At 42.7% G+C, this 27,076-nt stretch overlaps 1 protein-coding gene across 1 annotated transcript; it reads right to left on the bottom strand.

Annotated features, from left to right (window-relative positions):
- Positions 1 to 26,820, bottom strand: LOC101856992 (scm-like with four MBT domains protein 1). Its single transcript, XM_005111443.3, has 17 exons — positions 26,665 to 26,820; positions 23,415 to 24,962; positions 21,615 to 21,703; positions 19,702 to 19,942; positions 18,926 to 19,014; positions 17,632 to 17,872; positions 17,339 to 17,442; positions 16,085 to 16,343; positions 14,842 to 14,924; positions 13,456 to 13,739; positions 11,794 to 11,852; positions 7,917 to 8,154; positions 6,559 to 6,734; positions 5,915 to 6,093; positions 4,984 to 5,235; positions 2,137 to 2,355; positions 1 to 773 (listed from the first exon to the last, which is right to left on the bottom strand). The coding sequence occupies exons 2-17, from the start codon at positions 24,778 to 24,780 to the stop codon at positions 633 to 635; spliced, it is 4,020 nt and encodes a 1,339-aa protein (XP_005111500.1). The 5' UTR covers positions 24,781 to 24,962; positions 26,665 to 26,820; the 3' UTR covers positions 1 to 632.
- Between the last annotated feature and the right edge of the window lie 256 nt (positions 26,821 to 27,076).

Below are 27,076 nucleotides of genomic sequence, written 5' to 3'. Positions count from 1 at the left end.
TAAGATGACACCAATAACTCTACATGCCCAAAAATTGACGAAAGCCTGATTCCAGCACGCTGTCTCACATTTGATCTGCAGGAACAGCCATTAAGCCGCTAGTTTTGACAGATTTTCCTGGGTAGACCTCATTTCCTGTTGCCGTAACACAACTGTCCAGCGTGTGAGGGGAGTTCACTGCAGGAGCGCTCAGCACGGAATGAGTTCATCTAAATGTGCATGTTTCTAGGTGTTCATGTTAGGCATCTGTGTACTGTATGCAAGTGTGCAGGCGATTATAACCCAACACCCCCCCTCCCACAGAGATGAATAAAGTAGAATCTGTTATTCATCTATTTATTCGTGCGACCCATTGACCCTGAATATGATCCAAGAACACAACCGTACCACAGTCAGCGAGGAGATCATGAATCAATGTTTTACAGACAGAGGAGCTCATGTTTTACAACGTTATGAAAACCATCAACCCTCACGGCTCTGCTTATCCACACCAACCGTTCACACACACATACACACACACACACACAAACACACACACAATCTTAGCGAACGTCTCACATACTGTCTCGTCAACTCAAAGTCACTTCACTCAGCAAAGATCTCCCACACCCTGTGACCACCTCAAGGTCAGCTCACTTGGCAAACGTCTGGTAGAAGGCGATCTTGATTCTCTCGATGAGGTGACACAGTTTGATGGCAGGGCCCAGCTTGACCCCCATGTACTCCTGGACGTTGGGCAGTGTGAGCAGCAGCAGAGCTTGGCCGTCGATTTCCTGTGGGGGAGAGAGAGACACAATGAAATGTCACACTGGGACGCCACTGTCTTTTTTTTTACAGCACTGGCAACACAATCAGGTCATATCATACAAGTGCCACATTTAGTAGACCTGCATGTGAGCCTCAACCAGATTGTCTGAAAATTTTAAGCAACCCCCCCCCCCCCAAAAGCCTTTGTGGGTGTCATAAGGAAGGACATCCGAGTAACGAGCGACCACCCCAACAAACACAATAAAGAAGAGACCTAACCCTAACCCTACCCCCAAAAAGAACCTGCAACGGGCCTCATGTAAAAAGCCAAAACAATAAGTCCTAAATGAAAAAATTTTAAAAATAAAAAAACCACAGTCCAAAACAAACAAGGAGCATGTAGATCTAGATCTATATATGGCTTACATCTACATTGCTGTAGGGTTTGATACAATAACACAATAGAATTGGAATATGAATCCTCCATTTAGACCTAGATCTAGTAATCTAAAATAAATCTAGATCTAGATCTAGATATCTAGATGTTGTAGAACAAGTGAATAGGAACAGGCCTTGAACTAGAAATCCTCAACCGATTCCGAACAGAGGGACTCAGCTGAGTCTAGATTCTAGATTTAGATCTAAATAAATAAATAATTCACGCACCTGATGAAATCCTTTTTACCCACATTAATATTACAGCACAACCTATGATAGGGTTTGACAAAATAGAATTGGAATATGAATCCTCCATTAAGGTCTATAATGATCTATATAAATCTAGATCTAGATTCTAAACAAGAGAGTCGGACTTGAATGAATCCACACGATCTGAACAATTGAATTAGTCAATAAACGAAATTCAAAATGGCTGCTCGAGCACGAAACTGAAAGTAGATAATTTAGGTCATCGTTCTTTTTCGTATTCGCATTTCTACTTAGGTTCCGACAATTATGTCGGAAACGCCGACGTCGGCACGAAAACGAAAGTGCTGACGAAAGCCGACGGGAGAAAAAAGGGTTGCTGGCAGTCGGCCAGGCCTCGCACTTCGCACATTGACTGAAACAGGCGGGCCTAGCGATAGCGTCGGCCGGTTCGCAGGTCGGGTCGCGATTGTCGGATTTCAGACGATTGTCGGCAAACATGCAGGTCTAATTTAGAGGTGGTAAAATTAAAAGAGAGTAATGAACACAAAGGAGAGATAAGGATGAAAGACGTTTGATAGGACGGAAGGAGCACAATCTACACTTAAGCACCTGCCAACCACCCACAGAGAGAACTTGTTTTAGTCAGGTTTTACGGCGGTTGCAACTGCATAAGGTCATATGAGCACCAAGGGGTGGATGTCAACAGAGAAATCTGCGCCACCACCAGCCAGTATCACTCACTTCCATCCTGAGGCGATGAACGAGCTCTCGGTCAGCACAGTCCGTCGTCTGTAAGAACTCCCCGACCTCTGACACCGACCACTCCAGCGGGTTCTTCTCCAGCCTCAGCGGCGCCTCCGACTTCAAGGCCACCGGCTGAGCCGGCCGGGACGGGCAGAAGCTGCTCTCTACCGCCGGGGTCACCCCGAGGTCGCGACTCAGCGAGGAACTTCTCGAGCCCTGAAGGGAGACAAGACGGGATTGGTTGAACAAAATTGTCCGCAAGCTCTTCACATGTCCGGGGCCAAAACAACTTGTTGTAGGGAAGAGACTGTACCGTTACCATTATTACTGTTTTATAAAAATATATCATTCTTTCAACAATTGTACCTTTATTATTACTACTATTTTATATCTATATACAGTCGAACCTGCCCTGATGGCCACCTCTATAAGACGGCCACCTGTATAAACGGCCACTTTCCATTTCCCCCCTTGCGTTTTTTCTATATAATTTAACTGTGTAAAACGGGCACCTGTCCAACGCGGCCGCGGCCACGATAATTTGACACACAACCCCTATCATACTAAGCAATAACACCTGTCAAAGACGGTCACCTTTGTGACTCCATTACGTTTTGTCATAAATTGTGCATTGGCCCCTGGCGTTGTGGGCGAGCTGTCATAATTCAATCACCTGTCGTTGTTGTTACATGGTCCCTCCAACCGATCATGTTGCGTAGGCCCCTCCCACTGTTGACCAATAGCTACCAATTTTCAGCTGCTGGTGAGGTAAGCGTGTGATCCCTCATAACCCATAAGCCCCGCCCAGAACTCACACACAAATCGTGAGATGAGTGGTCACTGTTTACCCAGTCTGTAACAGAGTGACAAAGAACGTCAACATGAACTTGTGACAGAAGCGTCCCTCGTTCTCCGAGTGGTGGCGACCCATGTGTTTGTTTTAACATGGCACTCGGTCTTCCTTGTCTGATACATTTCGTTTTATTGTCACCCTTGTGCAAAATCAGCGACAAAATAAACGAAACACAAACGATAGGTCGTTAAGCCACAGTTGCCCACGGTTAGAAAAATCCTGCTCACTCAGTTCTCAATATTTAGATTAGAAATTTTGCAAAATACAGTGAAATGACATGGACGTTACGAAAACTATTTTTCTAAAATCGTAGTTGGTTTACCACAAAAGATAGCCTATTTGGGCTTTGTATTTATCTCGAGCCCCAGAGGAAACAAAAAATCATGTATTTACAGCACGCTGACATGCTGGTCATTTTTTACCACTTTTTCGACACAGACAAGTCCGGTGTTATTGACGAACTGAAAACAGCTCACTCACAAATCTCTTGAAAACACACTGTCATAATAATATAAAGGCGTGTACTCTGTCGAAACATACAAGAGGGGCCTGGGTGAGACGACATAAAAGAATGGCTTTGTACCAACAGCATCGAGTTCCCAGAGCACGCTTTAAAACCAGAACTTTTGCAAATAGTCAAAAGTCTAAATCGACCCAAGATCTATACTATTGATAAAGTCATAGCTTTTCATGGACACACGAGCCTGAGACTTCCACCGTACCATTCCCATTTAAACCCTATCGAGTTGGTTTGACCAAGGATTAAACACGATGTCGCTGACAAAAATATGACTTTCAAAATAGCGGACATCATAAGACATTGACGACGAATGCTATATTTGACGTAGACAGACACTACTGGAAGAAATGTGTTGAACACGTCATGGCAGAAGAGAACAATTATTGGAAAACTGACGGGCTTGGATTTATTCAACAAAAGATGGTTATCAATCCCTTTGGGTCCGATTCTGAGGACGATCAATGACTCATCTCCTTTTCAGGTGAGTTTTTATCTTTTTAAAACTTAAAAGTGTTAGCTGTCCATTATAACCAAAATATTATTTTTATGCCCTTGGAAAGTTATTTACGTTTTGTTTGTCTCGTCAGCCTGGACTCGTTCACCTTGGTCCCGGTGACTTTCTTGTAATTCATACATTTCCTACGAGTTCCGCCCCTGCTTTGTAAAAGTTTGTGTTGCAACGAAAACCAGACATTTTCTCCGTGTCATCGTATGTTACTTCTATTGTAAAACTTCTATTATAAATCTGACATAGTTTCGGCGAACATCAAAGGAACCCTGTCGGAACCTAACTTGTAAAGGTTTCTCAACCACAAAATTTAGAATCTGTAACGTCCAGTAAAATCTAACACTATATGGAAAATTTCAAAGCAATCAAACAGAGGACTTCGCGATGATTCGCTCTTAGGTGTGGGCAGCTGAGGCTGAACGACCTATAACAACAACAACACCAACAAAGACAACATAATGGGGCTACTTTCGATTGGGGCCTCAGATGGGAATGGTTTGTTTTCTTTATCTTGATCAATCCTGCCTAAGACGGCCACCTGTCTTATACGGCCACTTTTCTCCTTGACAATGGGTGGCCGTCTTACACAGGTTTGACTGTATATTCTTTCAACAATGTTACCTTCATTTTGTATCTTTCTTTTTTTTTCAACATTTAGAATTTCAATGTCCACACAATATTTCTCAAACACATGCACAGGCACCACAGAATCAGAAACTGCAATTAAATATTAAAAAAAAAGACTTTTTAGATTACTATGTCTGAACAGTGGGCCGGCCAACATTTCAGGCCCCCATCAACACAACTTAGGCATGATAGGACGTCAATGTGTTATGCTACACAATCAACCGGATTTAGACAAGATCGGTTTTTATAGTCCGGAAAGAAAGAGCCAAACAAAAAACCTATTCAACAAAACTAATGAAACAAATTTTAAAAACCAAACAAAATGCAAGCCCTTACATCTTTGTGGGACTTGAGAAGCGAGGTCTGCTGGGACCCCTCCACAATCATGATCTTCTTGTGCGTGCGTTTCTCAAAGCTGTACTTGGGCAGCTTGGCTCCGCGTGTCTGGATCTCCGAGGGGGGCGGGATGTGGTGGGTGTAGCGGCGCTTCAGGTTGGCGCGCGACAGCTTGCTCATAGACTCGCTCGCTTCTTTGGAGCCCGTCGTACTGGTGCTGTCTGCCGTTCTTGTGTCGCTGCACACGCTGGCCTGGGGGGAGGGTAACTTGTAATTATTGACTTTGTCAAGTAGAGCAAGTTTGGGGAAGTCAAAGAAGAAGAAGTCCATGACAGTCACACTTTTCTCCATGTTATGTTGAAGGACATTTATGGAAATGTTGGAACCACAGAAGCAAATAGTGCAACATTCAACAAGAATGCACAGTAAAAAAACATTAAACACCCCCCCCCAAAAAAAAAAGAAAAGAAAAACCCCTTTCAAATTTGATTTTTACAGTACAGCTCAGAAATAAATTAGTAAAAAAGTATCTTCTGCCAACTAAGCCACAAGACGGTAATGATGAAGCAATGAGCAAACCAAATCATCACAGCATTTCTGTCTGTCTGTCTACAGGTTTGGCATCATCACAGACCGTCTAGGTCCATGGATGCTTCCCCCTTCTCCTCAAAGTCCATCCGCGTATGGTTCTAGTTTGAGTCTCGCCTGAGACCCGCCAGGGAGGACCAACACAGGTCGTTCCATCTTCCTGTTCCCGCATGGCTCTCCTTCTCCCTCACTTCCACAAGTGTGTGGGAATTGTATTCCGTATAAAGACAAAACCGACCTTTTTGAAAAAAGACAAAACCCACCTTTTTGAAAAAAGACAAAACCCACCTTTCTGTATAAGCCCACCTTTCCGTACAGACAAAAGTATAACGACAAAACCTACTTTATCATCATCTGCGTTGTCCTTGGGCTCATCCATCAGAGGTCTCGTTGTACGTTTTGCGATCATCCCAATCTTCTTCCGCTTCTTCCTCTTCCCCGGTTTCTTCTGCCCGTTCTCCAGATTGCTGTGCCCACCTGGCGGCCGACCGATCTTCTTCTTTCTCTTGCCGTAATAGTACGCTGATGGGGGGGGGGGGGGTGGAGAAGAAAAAAGAAAATTCCTCCATCTGTAAACCAGGCATTGGCAAACTGCTGCCCACGGGTAGTTTCAATCTACTCTCAGAACATGTTTCAATCTGCTACTGGTATGAGCTGCTGAAAGCAGTTGAAATATCCAACCTCTCAAAAGTGAGACTAAAATGGACAGACACTATGGCACAGAGGGCAGGAAACGAGGTGAAAGGAGACAATTTTAGAGAAGAAAAATTTCTGTCGCTATCCCGATTTGAACCCGGGACCTATTGAATGAGACGTCAACACCTTAACCTGTAGGCCACGAGAGCCCCCTTGTGGCACGTCTAATAAAAGATGGGTAAAACGAAAACTGCACGTTACGTCTTGAGCTAGCCCCCCCCCCCCCCAACACAACAATCACCACACCTTTCCACCCAGTGACCCCCCCCCCAATCAGACAACCCCACTCACTGTACTTGGTCTTGGTGAGCTGTGAGCAGTTCTCTGGGCAGACCTCGCTGATGTAGTGTGGGCTCACCAGATTGGGACAACACTCCAGTTTGATGCAGACGTGCCGACAAAAATCCTCCAGCTGTCCCGCCGTGCGACAAATCTCCACCACCGCGCGATAGCTTTTGCCCTTGTACCTGAGGAAGAAAAAAAAAAGTTAAATTCTCTTACTTTTCTACATTTCTTCGGTACTTGCAACACAAATAGGTCATATAAAAGGTTGTTTAAAAAAAATAATAAATGTTTAACGCCATTTGCAACACAATAAGGTCACTTAAGTGCTGAAGATTAGAGGTGATTACAAGAGAGGAACAAACACAAAAAAGGAGGAGATAAAGACGATAGATGTTTGATAGGAAAGAAGAAGCAAACCACACCAAAGCACCCGCCAACCACCCACTTTTAAGAGGTGTTATAGAAAGTTAACATTCAAAACAAAGAAGGAAGAGACATAAGGACGATAGACATTCGTTTGTTCGAGTCAACAGAAACACAATGACACAATCATAGCATTAAGTGCCGCGAAAAAGTACGGCAGACAGACACAACCGAGAGATGGTACAGAAACAGAACCTACCAGTGGCGCCCTCTAATCACCCTAAATAGATGTTTAGTAAGAGAGAAGGAAGTTGAGGGATAAATCTGCTATATAAATTCCCATTGTTACTATGATAGTAATAGTTGGAATTTAGACTATCTTATTATTATTACAACTATCAAAACTCGATTATTGTAACTCCTTGTTATCAGGAATATCACTGGAGAAAGTGAAAAGACTTCAAACTGTCCAAAACAATGCTGCACGATTAGTTTTACGGAAAAGAAAGCGAGACTCTGCTAAACCTCTTTTACGAACTTTGCATTGGCTTCCTGTTGAGAAAAGGATTGTGTACAAGTTGGCCACCATATGTCACAAATGTTTGAATGATAATGCACCATCATATTTATCAAATCTGTTAAGACTGTACATTCCCACTCGCAGTTTAAGGTCATCAGCTGACAAAAAGAAAATTATTTTACCATCTATGAAACTTAAAACAAAGGGTGAAAGGGCATTTGAATACCAAGGCCCCAAGATCTGGAATGCTTTGCCAAGTACGTTGAGAGAAATCAAATCTTTTGATTCATTCAAATGTCAGCTGAAGTTGTTTCTGTTTTTAAATTAATACAATGAATATTTGGAATAATTTTGTTTCAGTCAAAACACGTTTTATGTTACTGTTGTACGTTGTACTGTATTGTAAAGCGCCCAGAGCCTGTGCACTTAAATCGGGACTGAGCGCTATATAAATATAATTTATTATCATTACTCTGCGTACTTTGCTTTGAGCATCTGCTGCGTCATGGTGGGGTCGGGCCGGCCCTCCAGCTGTAGCTCTCGCAGCACGCGGCACGACTTGTATGCCGTGTTGATCAGCAGGGAGAGCACCTCCGTCATGACCAGAGTGACGGGCCCTGGGCCCACGCTGCGGGGAAGCTCCGCGATGCGACCTTTGCTCAGGTACGGCCCGGAGAAGCAGCGGTGGTTGAAGTAGATCTGGGGGCCTCCGTACAACTCTGGGCAGGAAAAAAACAAACAAACAAAAAACGATGTTAGGATAAAGTCAGATTGAGGCCCGAAAAGTTGGTGGTTTGTTTGTTTTTGTTTTAGTAAGGTTTTTAGTTAGTTTTGGTAAAGTTTTACGGCACTTGAAGCACAATAAGGTCATATAAGTGCCAAAGAGTAGAGGTGTTACAAGAGAGCAACAAACACAAAAAAAGAAGGAGGGGAGATAAAGATAGATGTTTGATAGAAGAAGGAGCAAACCCAACCAGAGCACTTGCCAACCACACACAGTAAGGTTTCACGGCGCTCGCAACTGCATAAGGTCATATGAGCGCCAAGGGGTGGATGTCAACAGAGAAGTTTAAATAGGGAATCAGGCTTACTCTGCTCACCAGCACAAAGTCTGCTTCGACTATCAAGGCACCCCGGAAATAGCAGGTCACAAGAGAGTGACAGACATACAAAAGAAGTAGAGAGGAAATGACGATAGTAAGGATTAGGAAAGAAAAAGCAGCAGTTCCCCCTATGTTGTTCCGGCACAGTATGAGCATGGCATTGACAAATCAGCCCATTTACAATTCTATTGTGCATAAGAACATGTTAATGTCCCCCCTTTTGGAAAGGCCTTCTCTGACTCTAACATGCACAGGGGGGTTCATCGGGGTCACAGTCAGGACAACAATGTATCAGATGATGATGCTTCAATCTTGCTTACTGCTGCCACTCCACACCATGCGGGGATACCAGAGACGCCAACTCGCGACCTCAGCGTTTTCTTGTCCTACCTCCATTTTTTTAAACAATGAAAATGTGACATCTTCTTAAGCTCACTCTTTGTTATGAATTATTTTCACTGTTGTCAAAAATCTTTTTTGACCTAGAAAAAGCCTTCGACACAACCTGGAAGTACGGCATTCTTCGAGACCTGCACGCACTCGGCATACGCGGTCACCTCCCTGCCTTCATTGGCAACTTCCTGAAGAACCGTTCCTTCCAGGTTCGTGTCGGATCCTCCCTTTCAGACCCCCACCAACAGGAGGAAGGAGTCCCCCAGGGGAGCATCCTTTCTCCTCTCCTATTTGAAATTAAAATAAATTCCATAGTGAAAACCCTCCAAAACAGCATAGGCAGCTCGTTATACGTTGACGACTTCTTGATATGCTGCAGATAAAAAAATCCTCATTTGAGATCTATGGAAAGGCAGCTGCAAACGCAGCTGCACAAACTTGAAATGTGGGCAAACAATAACGGTTTCAAGTTCTCCCCGTCAAAGACGGTTGCAGTACACTTCTGACGAACAGGCAGACGTGTGCTGCAGCCGGATTTGACACTATACGGGGAAAGGATTCCCGTCCAGGACCAAGCTCATTTCCTCGGCGTCATTTTCGACAAAAAACTTACATTCATACCACACATCAAAGACCTTCGTGTGAGGTGCCAGAAAGCGTTAAACGCTTTGAAAATTCTATCGAATCCGGAGTGGGGCGGGGACTCAAAACACCTTCTCCACCTGTACATCTCCCTTGTCCGGTCCAGGCTTGACTATGGCTGTCAAGTCTACGGATCGGCAAAACCACACGTCTTAAAAATACTAGATCCAATACAGAACCAAGGACTCCGCCTCGCTCTGGGGGCTTTCCGCACTTCTCCGGTGGAGAGCCTCCAGGCCGAGGCCAACATACCACCACTCTCACTCAGACGCACACAACTCTCACTACAATACGCAGTTAAACAGAGCTCAACACCGGAAAATCCAGCGCACAACAGCATTTTTAAAACAAATCCAGAAACCAGAAACAAATTCCAAAACAACGAAAAACTCATCAAACCCTTCGACCTCAGAATCCTTGAGGACCTCAAAAACTTAAACTTTTCCAAAAACAGACATCCAACAAATTCTTTTCCCCGACCTCCCTCCGTGGCACCTCACCAAGGCAAAAGTAGACTTACAGCTGACCACACACAACAAACAAAGCACAAACACCAAAACTTTTCAAGCAGAATACAAAAAACTAATAGATAAATACCCCGTGCAGAGCTCATCTTCACAGATGGCTCCAAAAAAGACAATGAAGTGGGCGCCGCAGCCCTATCTTCCAACAGTACACACCAGAGGAGACTCCATCCTGAAGCCTCCATTTTCTCCGCAGAGGCCACTGCCATTGACATGGCACTGGACTCTGTAGAAAATTCTCCTAACAAATCTTTCCTTATCCTTTCTGACTCTCTGTCTTGCATCACCTCACTCACAAAATACACACTTTTACACCCAAAAATAGTTAGGCTACAACAGAAAATACACACACTATCCGAAACATGAAAAAACATCATGTTCGCATGGATACCCAGCCATGTGGGCATCCGAGGAAACGAACAGGTAGACGACCTGGCGAAGAAAGCTTCATCCCTTCTGCTGGGATCAACGACAAACAGCCCCCCCATAGACTGACTTTAGAAATAAAGTCAAAAAGTACACCTCCAGTCTGTGGGAGAGCCGCTGGGAAAACCAGAAAAATAATAAACTATATGTTATAAAACCCAAACTAGAACAGCGAAATCCTTCGGATCTCTCCAGAAGAGACGAAGTCATTTTTACTTGATTGCGCATCGGACACACAGCCCTGACCCACAAATACCTCCTACAGGGAGATGAGAAGCTGTTCTGTGTCGGATGCGACACAGATTTTACCATTAGACACATTTTAACAGAATGTCTGGACTTTGGAGAGATCCGAAGGAAATATTATAAATGCAAGAAATTGCAGGATATTTTTTCCGTCGTTGTTCCCAGCAGAATTAAAAATTTTATAAAGGCCATTGGCCTTTATGGCGAGTTGTAGAGTGAATTTGGTATTATTTAAAATGTTTATTGTTACTTAAAAGTTGTTTTAGATCACAAATGTATTTACACCGAATTTAAATATTTTAACTTTTTAGCATTTTAAAGTAAATTAGTTAACCAGCCGTGAAGTGAACTTTTGCGAAAGTGAAAAACTTGTGGTTCGCGCGCTCGTATGACCTCAGCAGTTGCGAGCGCCGTAAAACCTTATACTATACATACATACATACAAAAATGGAGATACGACAAGAAATCACAGGGGTCGCGAACTGGCTACAAAAATAAAATCAAGAACTTTCAAAACCATGTGAAAAAGCCCGCGGGTGGACTCAAAAGTTACAGATCCCTTTGTCTAATACACCTGGTATCAAGGCTGTTTTAACACTGTGCAGTCTCTTGGCACAATAATGCGCAGGAGAAAATTATCATGTCTGGTCTCCTAGCTGGTTGACCAGATCGGGTATTTTATTCTGCTGGCTGTGTGACTGCAAAGTGCTAATATAAAGTTCTACAACTTCTCAACATCTACCTAAATCGACATTTTACGGTCTACAGGTAAATATCCATAAACACACTCTCCAGTCAAAGAAGAAACAAAGGAGAGGAGAAACGGACACTTCCACGTACAGAGTAACAAACACACAAAAAAAAGGAGGAGGGGAGATAAAGATAGATGTTTGATAGGAAAGAAGGAGCAAACCACACCAGAGCACTTATAAATATCAATAAACACACTCTCCAGTCAAAGAAGAAACAAAGGAGAGGAGAAACAGACACTTCCACGTACAGACACACGTTTTCGACAACTCACCTCTGCCCGGCGCGCTCGGAAGCTGTGGGGTACTCTCACTCTGGGCTTTGTCGGCCATCCTGCACGGTGGGGGAACAAAGAAAAGTGTCGTTATACATTACACGTCTTGTAACACTTTGAAGTCACACAGACAGCAGTACAAAATACCCCATCTGATCACCCAGCCAAGAGAGTGACTGCAAAGGGGCTTACAAGTGCGCCAGGTGACCGGAACGGATAATTTTTACCAGGGCAGTATCGCGCCAGGTGACCGCACAGTGTTAAAAGTGCTTATTGCACACCAACCATGCTGATCCACTACAATCTGAACTTGATTCATCATCATCATTGGCTTTCTCACCCTGGATCAGGAGGTAGGCCACAAACAAACACTTTCCACCTTTCCCTTGGACTTAATTGCAGTGTAAAAAAATAATGAAATTTGGAATGACAAGAGAACATTGAGTTATGGCTCATCAAAATATCATCATCCTCATCAGTGCCTTTCACACCTGGCATGGTATAGGCCACATACAAGCTCCTTCCATTTATCTCTGTCCTGGGCCATCCTTCTACGCTTGTTCCAAGTGAGCTTCATCTCTCTCATGTCCCTTTCCACACACCTCCTCCACGTTTCCCGTGGCCTAACCCTGCCCATTACACATTACACCTCTTTTAAAAGTTCTTACTGCACACCATTAGAAAATTCCATCAATCTCTGACCCCTGATTACACCTCTTTTAAAGTGCTTATTACAACCAAAGAGTTTACATAATAAGAGGGGCCACTTCTCTCTTTGAGCCAATTAAAAAAGTGTCCTCAAAATTCGATGGCGCCCTCTTCGCAAAAGCGCACCTTTAGCGAACAGAGTTATCCTACTTGAGTTTAAAAAATCAAAGTGAAACTAGCAAGTTTTTGAATAAATTTCGGAAGAACGCTTTTTTAAAATGGTTACGCTGACAAAAAAACCTCTTCCGGAGGAAAGGGTGATTGTTTTCTTCGTTTAATTTGACTTTAGAATGAAAGGCGAGAGGTCATTAAAATTTAAAAAACCTAAAACTCCACACTGAACGAACTCGAACTGCGGATGACCAGCAGTCGATCTGCGCACGCAAGGAGGTGCTATTCCTATTCTTCTTCTGGTAAAACGAAAGAGAGCTTAAAAACAGACTGCAGCGCCATCTGAAGCAAAGAGCATACTTCCTGCGGACACTTTTTTGGCTGAGTGGCCCATCTTGTTATTCACTGTCTTTGTTACAACCAACCATGTTGATCTGATACAACCTGAACTAGATTACCTTACAGTGAGAACCCCCCCCCCCCCGAAATTTGAAACGACAAGAAAACATTGAGTTATGGCTCATCAAGCCTGATTATTCTCCAATGTAATTTTAATGAAATGTGCCCGATACGCCACACGCAGTCCTTGAAAGTTAACAATTTCACATTTCACAAGAGTGTAAATTCAAAACGTGTAGTGTCTTGGTTTTAACGTTTCTTCCTCATTTGTGTAACTGAGGGTACTTTAGTCCAGAGTTGAGAACTTGACGGACAAACAGTGTACGAGCCCCACCACGTACTATAAGGCCCATGTCATAAATACAAAGTCTAAAGGAAACATTTAGGGCCATTTCTGTTCCCCTCTAGTCTGTCTCGTCCCCACTCTCTTATCCCGCGACTCACTCGGGCTGCACCACAGCGACTCTCTTCCTGGCTGGGGCCGAGCCAATCACGCGGCCCGGTGGGCGGAGCTGGAAACCGTTGCTGACACACCAGCCAATGGGGAAGAGGTTGAGTGAGTGCACACTCTCCACGTGGCCATCCATGGTGCGTTTGCCGCTGTCCAGGTGTACCCAGACCAGGTGCTCCACAAGTTTGGTCACTGTGGCCGCACAGATCTGGCCCGGCTGTCGAGGCTTGACCGCCTCCAACTTCATGCCACACTCAAACTCGTGGTCAGGTTCTTCCTGGGAAAACAAACGGGGGGGATGTCTGGGTGAGATTTACTTTGAGTTACGCTAGGAGCACAATATTACACAATGAGGTTTTCCTGTAGACATACACAAAGAACGGAGCATGTAACAGTGGGTGTTTTACTGTAGACATACACAAAGAACAGAGGATGTAACAGTGGGTGTTTTACTGTAGACATACACAAAGAACAGAGGATGTAACAGTGGGTGTTTTACTGTAAACATACACAAAGAACAGAGCATGTAACAGTGGGTGTTTTACTGTAGACATACACAAAGAACAGAGCATGTAACAGTGGGTGTTTTACTGTAGATATACACAATGCAGTTGCGAGCGTCGTAAAACCCTCTACTATATATTTTTAAAAAAAGACATACACAAAGAACAGAGCATGTAACAGTGGGTGTTTTACTGTAGACATACACTGTGGACAAAATAATCAAATATTAGTGTTTTACTGTAGATATACACTATAAACACAGCATCAAACTGTTGTTTGAATGTAGACATATACTAAGGACACAACACCAAACTTTGGTGTTTTACCGTAGATATACACAATAAACAGAGCACCACACAGACCACCAAAAAGTGGTGGTCAATCACAGACTTTCGCTACAGGCAAACCACCAACACAAAGGTGCAAACACTGGAGTTTTATCACGACATAATAATATACTACCTTTTTTTAGTAAGTGTTTTACGGCACTTGCAACACAATAAGGCCATATAAGCGCCGAAGATTAGAGGTGTTAAAGAGAGTAACAAACTTTTAAAAAAAGGAGAGATCAGGACGATAGATGTTTGATAGGAAAAAAGTAGTAAACCACACCAGAGCACCCGCCAACCACACATACATAACGTGTATTGCTCTTGAGAGTATGCATCTATATAAATCCAGGGGTTTTGTACTTAAATTCACCCATGTGGACGAATGATGTATTTGATGTGATATGTACATTACGTCAGCTTTACTTCTCAGGTTCTGTACAGCCAAGAAAAATTTCCCTCTGGGATAATAAAGTATTATCTTATCTTATCTTATCTTATGCTACAAACAGGACACCAGACAGTAAAGTTCTACCAGCGACGTACCAGATTGAACAGCTCCTCTGGGGCGGCCACAGCCCCGGTCAGTCTCAGATACTTGTCCCACTTGAAGTCCGCGCCTTCCCAACCTGGACACACACACAGAGAGCCAAGAGTTAACGATGTACTTGTGCCAGGGGTCCTGCAATCAACTTCCCACCAAATTCAAGGAAGTATCAAGGAAAATTGTAAAATTCAAGGAGATTTGGGCAAGAAATTAATGCCGCTTTCGACGGCGCCCTGAGAACAATCTGATTAAAATTTTGTTCGTGTTCGATCTGGCAAAGTTCATGGAGTTTTTAAGGAGATTTTTCCTTGCTTTAGTAAGAGTTTTACAGCACTTGCAACACAATAAGGTCATATAAGTGCCGAAAAATAGATGTGTCACAAGAGAGTAACATACACAAAAAAGAAGGACAGACAAGGACGATAGATGTTTGATAGGAAAGAAGGAGCAAACCACACCATAGCACCCGCTAACCACCAACTTAACAAACATCTCCAGCATAACCAAGCAATCTGACCACTCAAGACATAACTAACAATAGAATCCAACACACAAACATTGTGAAAAAGACAGCATTCTCAGGGGCTACCGACCCAGTTTCTCCATTTTTCCAGGGGGGCCCATCCATTTTCCAGGGCATGTTACATAACAATGATAGCGCGTGCTCCATTTATACAAACACACACACTCACACACATGCGCGCGCCTCTAGGTACACTATATGTAGTCAACAAAATGTAAGTGAGGCACTGGAGTCTTGTGTGACTGAGGTATTCCACGTCACTGGCCCTCAACAGACACAAAAGACACACTGTTCCCTCCACAGACACAAAAGACACACTGTTCCCCCCACAGACACAAAAGACACACTGTTCTCCCCACAGACACAAAAGACACACTGTTCCCCCCACAGACACAAAAGACACACTGTTCTCCCCACAGACACAAAAGACACACTGTTCTCTCCACAGACACAAAAGACACACTGTTCCCCCCACAGACACAAAAGACACACCATTCCCCCCACAGACACAAAAGACACACTGTTCCCCCCACAGACACAAAAGACACACTGTTCCCCCCACAGACACAAAAGACACACTGTTCCCCCCACAGACACAAAAGACACACTGTTCCCTCCACAGACACAAAAGACACACTGTTCTCCCCACAGACACAAAAGACACACTGTTCCCCCCACAGACACAAAAGACACACTGTTCCCTCCACAGCCAGAGTTACCTCTGGGTGCGGCCAGCTTGATGCCACGAGACCCCGCCCAGTTGACAGGGAAGATGAGGGAGAAGTTTCTGTGGCAGCGGTACTGAGTTCTGGCCGGGGCTGGGGGGTCAAGGTCGCACAAACTGTCGATCTCCACGATGAAATACTTGCAGTCCACAACCCTCACCACCGTGGCCGGGCAGATGTTCCCGTTTTTCGTGTCGACGACCTCCAGCTTCATGCCCACCTCAAAACTGTGGGGCTCGATGGGGGTCTGGTCCTGACAGGGAAAGAGCAATACCGATGGTCTAAGGCAAAACATGTGGTAAATGTACAGAGCTGGCATTCCTATGAGGATTTGATCCTGAACAGTAAACAATACTAATGGTTTTTTTTGTATTTTTAAAGTAAGAGTTTTACGGCACTTGTTTTTAGTTTAGTTTTAGTAAGAGTTTTACGGCACTTGCAACAGAATAGGATCATTTAAGTGCTGAAGACAAGAGGTGTTACAAGAGAGTAACAAACACAAAAAAAGGAGGGGAGATAACAGCAATAGTTGTCTGATAGGGAAGAAGAAGCAAACCACACCAGAGCACCCGCCAACCACCCACAATACAGTAAAAAAAATTATTTTAAAGGTAAGAGTTCTACGACACTTGCAACACAATAAGGTCACAAAAGTGCCGAAGATTAGATGTGTAAAAAAAAAAATAACAAGCAGAAAAAAGGAAGAGAGATACGGAATGAACTATAGAGGTTTGACAGGAAAGAAGGAGAAAAACCACACAAGAGAACCCACCAACCACCGACATACAAAAGTTCTTTGGCAAATCACATGATAAATGTACATAGCGGGCATTCCTATGTCGATTTGATCCTGAAAAGTAAACAATACCAATTTTCTACATTTTTTGTTAGCTTTAGTAAGAGTTTTGCAGCACTTGTAACACAAATTGGTCGTACAAATGCCGAAGACTTCAAATAAGTCAGAAAACACAGACAGAAAGAAGAGTATGACCATTATTATGACAAAGTAGTTTTGGATGCTGTTTCTAAAATGTGTTAAAAAAAAAAAAAAATGGCATTTGAATTTACCACTGTCTGTGATTAAAATACTAGATCTAATAGTAAAAACTGCTTTAAGAAAAAAAAAAAAGGCAGTTTAAAACTGGACAACAGGAGCCAAGAAAATACCACATAGAGATAAAAACTCCATATAATACTCTAAGATAACTGAATGAGACTCTGAGTATAACCCACAGTTATCCCACTTACATTGAAAATGTCGTCAGGCAAGTTCTGGTCTGCGACACTCGACAGAGTAGACTTCAGAATGTTGAGAAGTTCCTCTTCCGTTTTCCCCGACGCCTCTTGCACGGCTGAAAAAAAATAAATTCACAAAAAGCTGAGTAAAAAAATCATTTCTGATCAAAAAGTATAAGAAAAATAGGTGACTTTGAGTGGAACAAAATATATTAACTCAAGTTCTAGGAACAACCCACTGGAATAAAAAAACCCACCCCCCCAACATACGCTAACAAACACAGCAAACACAGATGTGTACCAACCTTGAGGCACGGCGTACGTGTAGCCCTCTCTCTCGCCCCAGCCAATCGGGTGCAGCCGGTCGTCCAGATAAAACATCCAGAAGTCGTGCGCCCCCGCCTCCACGCCCTCGTGCCTCAGGTAGAGCCGACCCCCGACGTTCTCCACGACCTTGACCAGCCACAGACAGTCCGGGCGAAGTTCCTCCTGAACCTCCAGCCTCATGCCTTCCTTGATCTGATCCACCGGGGTCGCTCCCGTCGACTGAACAAAAATTCAAAAAAATAAATTAATAAATAATAAATGACATTTTAGTTTAAGTTTTAGTAGAGGTTTTACTGCGCTCGCAACTGCATAAGGCGAGATGAGCGCCAGAAGATTAGAGGTGTTACAAGAGAGTAACAAACATAAAAAAGAAGAAGGGGAGATAAGGACGATAGATGTTTGATAGGAAAGAAGGAGCAACATTTGTATAAACGAACAAATAATAATAATAAATGACATTTATACAGCGCTCAACCCCTATTAAAGTACACGGGCTCTGAGCGCTTTACAATACAATACAACGTACAACAGTACCATAAAACGTGTTCTGACTTAAAGAAAATCACTCTGAATATTCATCTTATTCATTTAAAAACAGAAAAGACTTCAGCTGACATTTGAATGAATCAAAAGTTTTGAAAGAAAATGAAATAAAGGGTTGTAAAAAAAGCAACTTGTGTAAACAAATGTGTGTGTGGCTGAAGAAAGGCCCCCAGTTGTCGGAAATTTTGGATACTAAAGTAGGAGCATACTCTTGTAGCAAATTTAATTCGGAACACGATGAAATGTAAATATTTCTAACATCTTGAGTATTTTAAAGATAAGCCGCATATTGTAACACAGGGTGTTAAAAAACGGAGAAAACTCCATTTTCTAGCGCATTTTGAACCTTTGGTGAAACACAGCATGTTGCAAAAATAACAAATTCAAAATATTTAGACTTAAAATATGAAAGTTCATGGTTTGATGTGCATTTACTGATGAGTCCGGGCTCAAAGGGTTAAGAGTGACACAGAAGACATAGAAGATACAGAAAACCATTCATATCTATGAACAGAAAATATGTAATACAGATAACCATTCATATCTATGAAATGAAAATAATAAATAAAACCATGGCAAAACTTCGATCAATGAATCAAAGAACACAACGAGAAAATTTGATCAAAGAACACGAGAGACAGAACTTTGATCCATGAATCAACGAACACAAGGACAGACTTTGATCAATGATCACAACAAGGGACAGAACTCAGGAAGGAGCAGACGTACCTTGTCCAGCAAGTACGACGGTGCAGACGTGGCGTCTTTCAGACATTTGCTCAGATATTGCTGCCAGTTAGGAAACTTTTCTTTGATAACTGAAACACAAATTGATTCATTTGAACAAGCAGGCGCATATTTATATACAAAGCATTATTGATACATTTCCAAAACTCCATTTTTTACCAAATCAGAAATACAATATGTATACATCAGCTACAACTTTTTATTTCTACCCAATATCTTGGAAATCATTTTTTTTTTAAGTAAAAAGGTTTTACGGCACTCGCAACCGCATAAGGTCATATGACCGCCAGAAGATAAGATGTGTCACAAGAGAGTAACAGACACAAAAAAGAAAAAGGGGAGATATGGATGATACATGTTTGATAGGAAAGAAGGAGCAAACCACATCAGAGCACCCGCCAACCACTCACTCACCTGTTTATTTGTTGGCATACCAGTAAATTAGGAAGAACAACAGAATTCATTGTTACATCTCAGTGAAGGACACACACACGGAAGGACAGTCTACAAAATAAAAATTATAAAAAAAACCCCAGCACAACGAAACAAAATTAACTGATATAATCTCCCCGCACCAAAAAAAGAACCCATGTTTTAATTTAATATTTTGAAATCACATTTTGTGGAAAACCCAAAGAAACTGGGCGGTAAACATCGCCAATCGGCGAGAGGAGGTGGCAAAGTGTTAACAGAAAAAAGTCGGCTCAACAATAACTACACATTAAAAAACAACGACACGACATCATCATCGGTGTTACCATCTGGGGGTTGCACAGTCTTGCCGTTCTCCTCACACCAGCCCAGGGGGTGCACGTCAGAGGTCATGGGGTCGCTCCAGAAGTCTGCCGAGCTGTTGTCCTGGTACCCCTCGTAGCGCAGGCGTAGCAGCGGCCCGCAGGTCATGACGATGGTGGCCACCCAGTAAGTGTTGGGGGACAGCTTGTTGGGGGCCTCCAGCTTCATGCCTTTGGAGAAGCCGCTCTGTAAGCTGATCTCAACCTGAGAAAAGGGACATTTTGTAGGGATTGGTAGTCGTAGGGATTTCTCTTCCTCCTTCCATTATTCAAATTCCCACCACTGTGTAAGCCCATCTCAACTTGATTAAAGGGACATTCATATGACCTTATGCTGTTGCAAGCGCCGTAAAACCTCTACAAAAAACTAAAAAGGGACATTTTGTCGTGATTGGTATTTGTAGGGATTTCCCTTCCTCCTTCCATTCATGACTCAGTTTGTACTAGTAAGAGTTTTGCGTCAATTGCATCACTATATAAGGCTACGGCCATACCAGTACCCAAGATTAGCACTACAGGAGAGTAACAAACACAAAAAGGAGGAGAGATCAGGACGACAGATGTTTGATAGGAAAGAAGGAGGAGAGATCAGGACGACAGATGTTTGATAGGAGGGAAGAAGAAGCAATCGGCACCAGAGCACCTGCCAACCACCCACTTCCAGGACTCATATATATATTCCCAATACCATCTCCAAAACAAAATTTTAAGAAAAGCCCACCAACCTCATTCCTGTTTTAACAAGAGCATACAAAGGAGCACCTCCGACCCAACTACAACTCAAAGCTCTTAAGAAAAAATAAAATACAACAACACTACAAATCAAAATGCAGTTTCGCACCATCACTAAACATTACCAGGCTGCAAATATCAGCAAACTATTATGCAATGTTTACTGAACTTCCACAGTCCGCTGAATGTTTGTCAGATATTTTACTAGCCCCCCCCAAAAAAAATGGGCAGTTTGAATTTCCTCAACCTACTTAAATTTTAAGATGCATTTGAACAAAATTTAAAGCTCTTCTCATATGAAAAACGTAAACAATAAGTGAAATCAGCAGTGGGCATTTGAGCATTACAGCATCATCATCGTTACCATCATCACCAACGAAACAATTCCTCTTTTTCTTGTTTGTTCTTTTTCTTTAAACAAAACAATTTGCACCATGTCGATACATTTTTATGTAACCTACAAATATTGACATCAAAATCAGGGCACGGGACAGAAATAAAAGCGGTGGGCATTTTGACAGAATGATCGCAAACCTTATTTCAGGATTTGACCCTGCAGACAAAAGCCTGTGTCTCCCCGCGACACCCCCCCGGTACAAGCAGAAAAAAAAAGTAAAAAAAAAAAGTAAAGTAAGTTGCTATGAAAACATCTCACAAAAGCGGTAGTAAAGAAATTTTCTTCGAGTGCCAAAAAGTACCCAGCACAATCAGTATTGGCTGGGCCCGAGGAATGAAAGACTAAAGGCATTATACCTGGGCCCGAGGAATGAAAGACTAAAGGCATTATACCTGGGCCTGAGGGAAGTGAGGGCTCAGAATGATCAGCGGCTGTACTGTAACGGTTAACTCTTTCACTATCAGGAAGTCCCCCCCCGGACAGGGCCCTAGCTGTGACCTACTTTCTGACTCCGCCTACCATCGGACAATTAATTAAAGATTTTGAGTTCAATTTTCAATTTTAGTGAGATATGAAAATAAAGGTGAAATGAGATTTAAATTTTTATTGTTACAAAAGTAGGCGGGCATGGTTTTGAAGCAGGAAGTGGGGAGCCGCCAAATACGGCCCATGGTAGTAAAAGAGTTTTAAAACCCCAGACTATCGGGACACAGAAAATAGGAGTTTAACAAAATGTCCGGCGACTCACATGCTTGAAAGCTGTCGGGGGTACAGCCGTGGCTCCGGTCTCTCGCAAGTAATCCTCCCACACAAACTCTGTCTCTTCAAGGTCCTCCACTGCCAGAGAAAATATGGATGTCAAGGATGGCGGCAACAATTACAACGAATTAAAGGCAATTCAACAGTTACAGCGAATTATAGGGGATTCAACGATTACAGCGAATTATAGGGGATTCAACGATTACAGCGAATTATAGGGGATTCAACGATTACAGCGAATTATAGGGGATTCAACAATTACAACGAATTAAAGGCAATTCAACAGTTACAGCGAATTATAGGGGATTCAACAATTACAACGAATTAAAGGCTATTCAACAGTTACAGCGAATTATAGGTGATTCAACAATTACAGGGGATTCAACGATTACAGCCAATTACAGGGGATTCAACGATTACAGCGAATTATAGGGGATTCAACGATTACAGCCAATTACAGGGGATTCAACGATTACAGCGAATTATAGGGGATTCAACGATTACAGCGAATTACAGGGGATTCAACAATTACAGCGAATTACAGGGGATTCAACGATTACAGCCAATTACAGGGGATTCAACGATTACAGCGAATTCAACATTTACAGCCAATTACAGGGGATTCAACGATTACAGCCAATTATAGGGGATTCAACAATTACAGCGAATTATAGGGGATTCAACATTTACAGCCAATTATAGGGGATTCAACAAGACAGCGAATTATAGGTGATTCAACAATTACAGGGGATTCAACAATTACAGCGAATTACAGGCGATTCAACAGTTACAGCCAATTATAGGTGATTCAACAGTTACAGGGAATTATCTAGCGATTCAACAATTACAGCGAATTAAACGCAATTCAACAATTACAGGGGATTCAACAGTTACAGGGAATTATAGGTGATTTCCAGGTTGAGAACCACAGATACAGGGTGCACGGAAGTGGAACCAAATTGGACAAAAGAATATTAATTAATCCACAGACAGAAAAAGAGGCTAAAACAGCACCTGGACATGGATGGCTGGTGCCTCTATAAATAAATCATAGATCTTGGTCTACAGGCTAAAACAGCACCTGGACATGGATGGCTGGTGCCTCTATAAATAATTGATGGTCAAGGTAGTTGCAAAATAATTTTTACATCATCTTGTGAAGTTTCATAGCTCTATCCTAATTTTTGTTAGCAGTGAGTCAGCAATTTAGTGGCAATGGTACAAATTAATCCCCCCCCCCCCGGCATTCATTAAAAAACCAACCCCATAGTTTATTATATAGTGACAGTACAGTGGTCTCGAGAAAATTATGAGCTATTGTCAATCAGAAGAAGGTGTAAGTAAGTCTTCTAGAATGCAGTTGGAGCCAGAAACTTAAGCAGTAATTCTTATCAAAATTTTGGATTGCTTCATTTCTCATTTGTACTTTCCTAAAATGTCAAATTCATATTACCTTGCTTTCCTGTGAATTGTTGTGCTCAGGGCATAGAGAAACCATACACAGGTAAAGAATATAATATATATTTCGTGACTCTTTGGAGCAGAGGAAGATAGGACAAACGCTAACATTGTACTTAAACGCAATCCCACATCATCACTCATCACCACCATTATTTCTAAAATTATCATTGTTCTCAGATCAATGACTTATCTATAATCCTGGAATCTCTATCTGTAACAGTTATTTGTCATACTAAGTGTGCATGTAATACACTATTGGACACTTTTTTTTTTTTAAAGTAAAGAATATAATCCTATATTTGTTCGACCCTCAAGTAACTGCACTCACCATCAGCCAATTCTCCTTGAGCATCTCCTTTGGAATGAAGAGAAGGGTCTTTGAGGGACCCAGAGTTTTTTGCAAGCTCCACATTCTCAAATGGGGATGGTGAACATTTGCTGCTTTCATCATCTGGATAGTCACCGTCAGCATTTGTGAATGGTTCTGTTTTGATGATCAAAGGACTTTGTGGAGACGCCTGGTTCCCAACTTCCGGGAGTCCAGAATTGGAGTTATCATCTTCCCCATCAGCATTACCGTCATAACTATTATCGTCATCAGCCGCAGTGGGAGAACCCTTGTTGCCCTGAGGATCGGGCGCTTTGGAGTCTACGGGGGTAAACTTCATGCGAGCACAGGGCACAACGAGCGCAACCTCCGGCTTTCCCTCCACGAGGTCTGCAGCATCAGCAGCGACATGAGGGCCTTTCAGAGTCCCGTTCTCCACGTCGCTACATTTATTGTCCACAGCCCCGGGCGAGGGAGAGGGGGGCACGAGCACGAACGCGCTGGGGGTACTGCTGCTCACGATGTTGGAAGCCTCGGCGTGCGAGTCCTGCGTCTGGTGGCACGAGGGGTTCGCGTCGGGAACGGTGAGACTCACACCGGTCGTGTCCGGGGAGGGCTGGCTGCTCACTTCCGTGGGCTTGATGAGGGGAGCCACGCTCATGGCCGGGGAGGGGAACGAGAAGACGGAGACGGGCTGGGAGCTGAGCGAGACCGTGTTGTTGGAGCGAGCAACGCCCACCTGTTGAGTCTGGGAGGCCGGCCGCGCAGAATCTACCACCAACGGCTGGGACACGGGGGCTGTCTCGATGGGCCGGGACTGGGGAGGTGGAACAGCGTTGATGGTGGAGAAGAGAGAGGGTTGGTTGCTCAGCATGATCGGGAACTGGTTGAACGGATTGGACAGGAACTGGCTCTGTGTGCCGCTGGGCCCTGATACCGTGATCAAGGTCGGGCTGACAAAGTTCAGATTCTGAGCAGCAGCGTCGGACGAGCAGACGACCTGACCCATGGGGAGGGGCTGCGTGGCCAGGCTGAGGCTGGAAGGGACTTGGCTGAGGGTGACGGACTGGGGCACGGGGAGGTTCCCAGCTTGTGGGGGCGGGGGCTGCGGCTGGTTCAAGGACAACGACAACGTCTGCTGCTGGGGCACGTTCAGTGGCTGAACAAACTGCGTGGGCATCGCTGTCTGGTTCACGCTGAACATGGGGCCGATGGGCATCGGAGTGAGGTGGGGCTGGGTGGCGCTGTTGACCACATTTGGCGGGACGGCAATCGGCGTCATGTTGCTGGCGCTCGGGAAACAGAAGTTGTGGGCCACCGACATCATGGCGCCAGAGTTGGCAGGGTTCACAAGAGAGGGATCCATGATGAGTTCAGAGCCGATTGTTTTCCAAACTACGTAAAACAGACCACAACAATTGTGCAACAAGCAAGCATCGTTGGAGGTCTCTTGTCCAACAACAAGCCAAGACCTGGCGAGGTCACACTAACTGAATATCAATAAACGAATTTGTCTTAGGACTTCTAGGATCAGTGTTGATGCTCACTCTGTGAAGAGAAAAATGAAACACTCCGTTCAGTCACAACTTAAAGAACACAACAAAATTCAAAAGCAAAACAAAGAGACAAAATCATGTGATGCACTGCATCAAGTCTATTTGAACTTAGAAACAAGATACACAATCAAACAAGGAGAGTGTTATCATTTAAAAAAAATATAATATTACACAAGCTAACCTAAAAAAATTTCATAGAAAAATGAAGGCTATGCAACAACAACAACAACAAATAAGAATTTATAACAAAAACCAAAAAGACAAAAAGATTAAACTAACAAACTGACAGTAACTTCAAGTGTCAGTTTGCACTAACACCTAGATCTATCTAAGTCATCGAAATTGTTCTCCCTCCCTCCAACAATATTTTTCATTGGGTATTTTTTGTCTCCCGCCCCCCTGCCGTTTCTGCACGATCCTCTGTCTCTTCTCATTAATCTCATACAAGCTTGAGGCGGGGGAGTGGGTGGGTGTTTTTTTCTCATTACTCACTTTTTTTTAGATCTAGATCATCTAGTCTAGATCAAGATGATATTTTTATTAAATATAAAATTATTCCATCACATTTTAAAAATATATTGATCTAGAATCTAGATCTCTCTCTCTATATATAATACTATCTAGACTAGGAACAATCTAGTCTCTACTTATCGATCATTCACAGAGAGATGTAAATTATCATCATTATGCAACTAACTTACAGACAAAAAGGAAAGTTAGAGAGAAAAATAATGGAAAATGAACAGGTATAGATCTAGATCTAGTATGCCTGAGCCTGCACTTTCTTTAGATCAATGGTATCTCTGTAAATGAATAGAATAGAAAAATTATTATCTCTAGCCTATTATAACTATATCTAGATCTAGATCTAGATCTAGATCTTTCCAATTTCGTTCCTCAATTTTATTTTAAGTCCGTAGAGCATTTGAATGTCAAAATAGAACTGACAATATGAAACAGAGGCCTGCAACCATTCAAATATATTCATTTAAAAAAAAAGAAATCACGGGAGTCTGTTGTTTCAATCCTCCGGTCTCCAAGAATAATAGATCTATTCTAGATCTAGAATCTAGATATATATGTATATCTAGATAAAATACGTCTCTCTACATCCAAGTTCTACTCCTTTTGGGTTGTGCTGAAATTATTTTCATTATAATGCGTTGTTCGAGTTTAAAAACAAACAAAACAAAACAACACTCCATCTAGACACAGGCTTATTTTAAAGACCTTCATTTACTTAATAAGAATTGAGTACCTCAGTCAAGAAAATGTTATTCTTCATTTGCATCATCATCATATGTAAGGACAATACCAACCACCCTGGCCTCCATGTCAACATCAAATCGATGAGTGAAAAAAAAGGGGAAAAACTAGGACGGTCTTGATTGATGAACCCTGGATCAAGATCTTTACTCTTCGATAAATTCAAATGCAATAACAGGAACGAAAAAGAAATGCCCCTGCTAAAATATTACGAAGAAACTTAAGCTTCACAATGCTACATTATTCTCTTACGTCCATCTTGTGAAATACCAAAATAATTGACAATCACACCGTCTTCATACTCATGGAGCAAAGGTTCACAACACCATTGCGCCCCGAGAGCCCATAGCTTTACTATTGCACTTCCGCTGAAAAATTAACCGAGACGTTTTGACTGCATTATGAATTTCGTTTTAAAATCTACTTACCTTGTTGCAGAGCAGGAAAAAACATTTTAACGTGTTCTGTCAAACTTCAACACTCTTTTATTTTAAAAGAAAAGCGTAAAATACAATTCCATCGCTGCAAATTAGTTGTAAATTAACCCGGTGTCCCCTTGTTCGTCCACGGAGAGACCAAGATGGCACCGTATTCAAACGCATGCGCACATAACAATGCTTCTATTTTTGGAATATTGTTTATGTTTTACCACGTGGTAAAATTTTGACGAATCATGAAGGTTCGATTAGCCTTCAGACTTTGACAGCTGTGTACTTTCCTCGATCTTCGAAAATAAACATCCACACGTTTAAATTAAAATTTAAAAAACAAATAGATCTAGATCTTAGCTGGTGGTACTAAACATTACAGGACAGTTGTTCGTATTGCTTGTCGATGTTT

Source organism: Aplysia californica, unplaced genomic scaffold (assembly GCF_000002075.1).
Source record: "Aplysia californica isolate F4 #8 unplaced genomic scaffold, AplCal3.0 scaffold01058, whole genome shotgun sequence".
NCBI classification, from domain to species: domain Eukaryota; kingdom Metazoa; phylum Mollusca; class Gastropoda; order Aplysiida; family Aplysiidae; genus Aplysia; species Aplysia californica.
Note: the sequence above shows the minus strand (reverse complement) of the source record. Positions and strands in the feature narration are given on the sequence as shown.

What these genes read in the sequence shown, in the direction of transcription:
- LOC101856992 (XM_005111443.3), bottom strand. Translation starts at nt 24,780, where the DNA reads ATGGATCCCTCTCTTGTGAACCCTGCCAACTCTGGCGCCATGATGTCG. An exon ending in TCAAGGAGAATTGGCTGATG is followed by an intron (nt 21,704 to 23,414) that starts GTGAGTGCAGTT and finishes TTTCTCTGGCAG; the next exon opens with TGGAGGACCTTGAAGAGACA. An exon ending in CGTCGTACTTGCTGGACAAG is followed by an intron (nt 17,873 to 18,925) that starts GTACGTCTGCTC and finishes ATTTTTGTTCAG; the next exon opens with TCGACGGGAGCGACCCCGGT.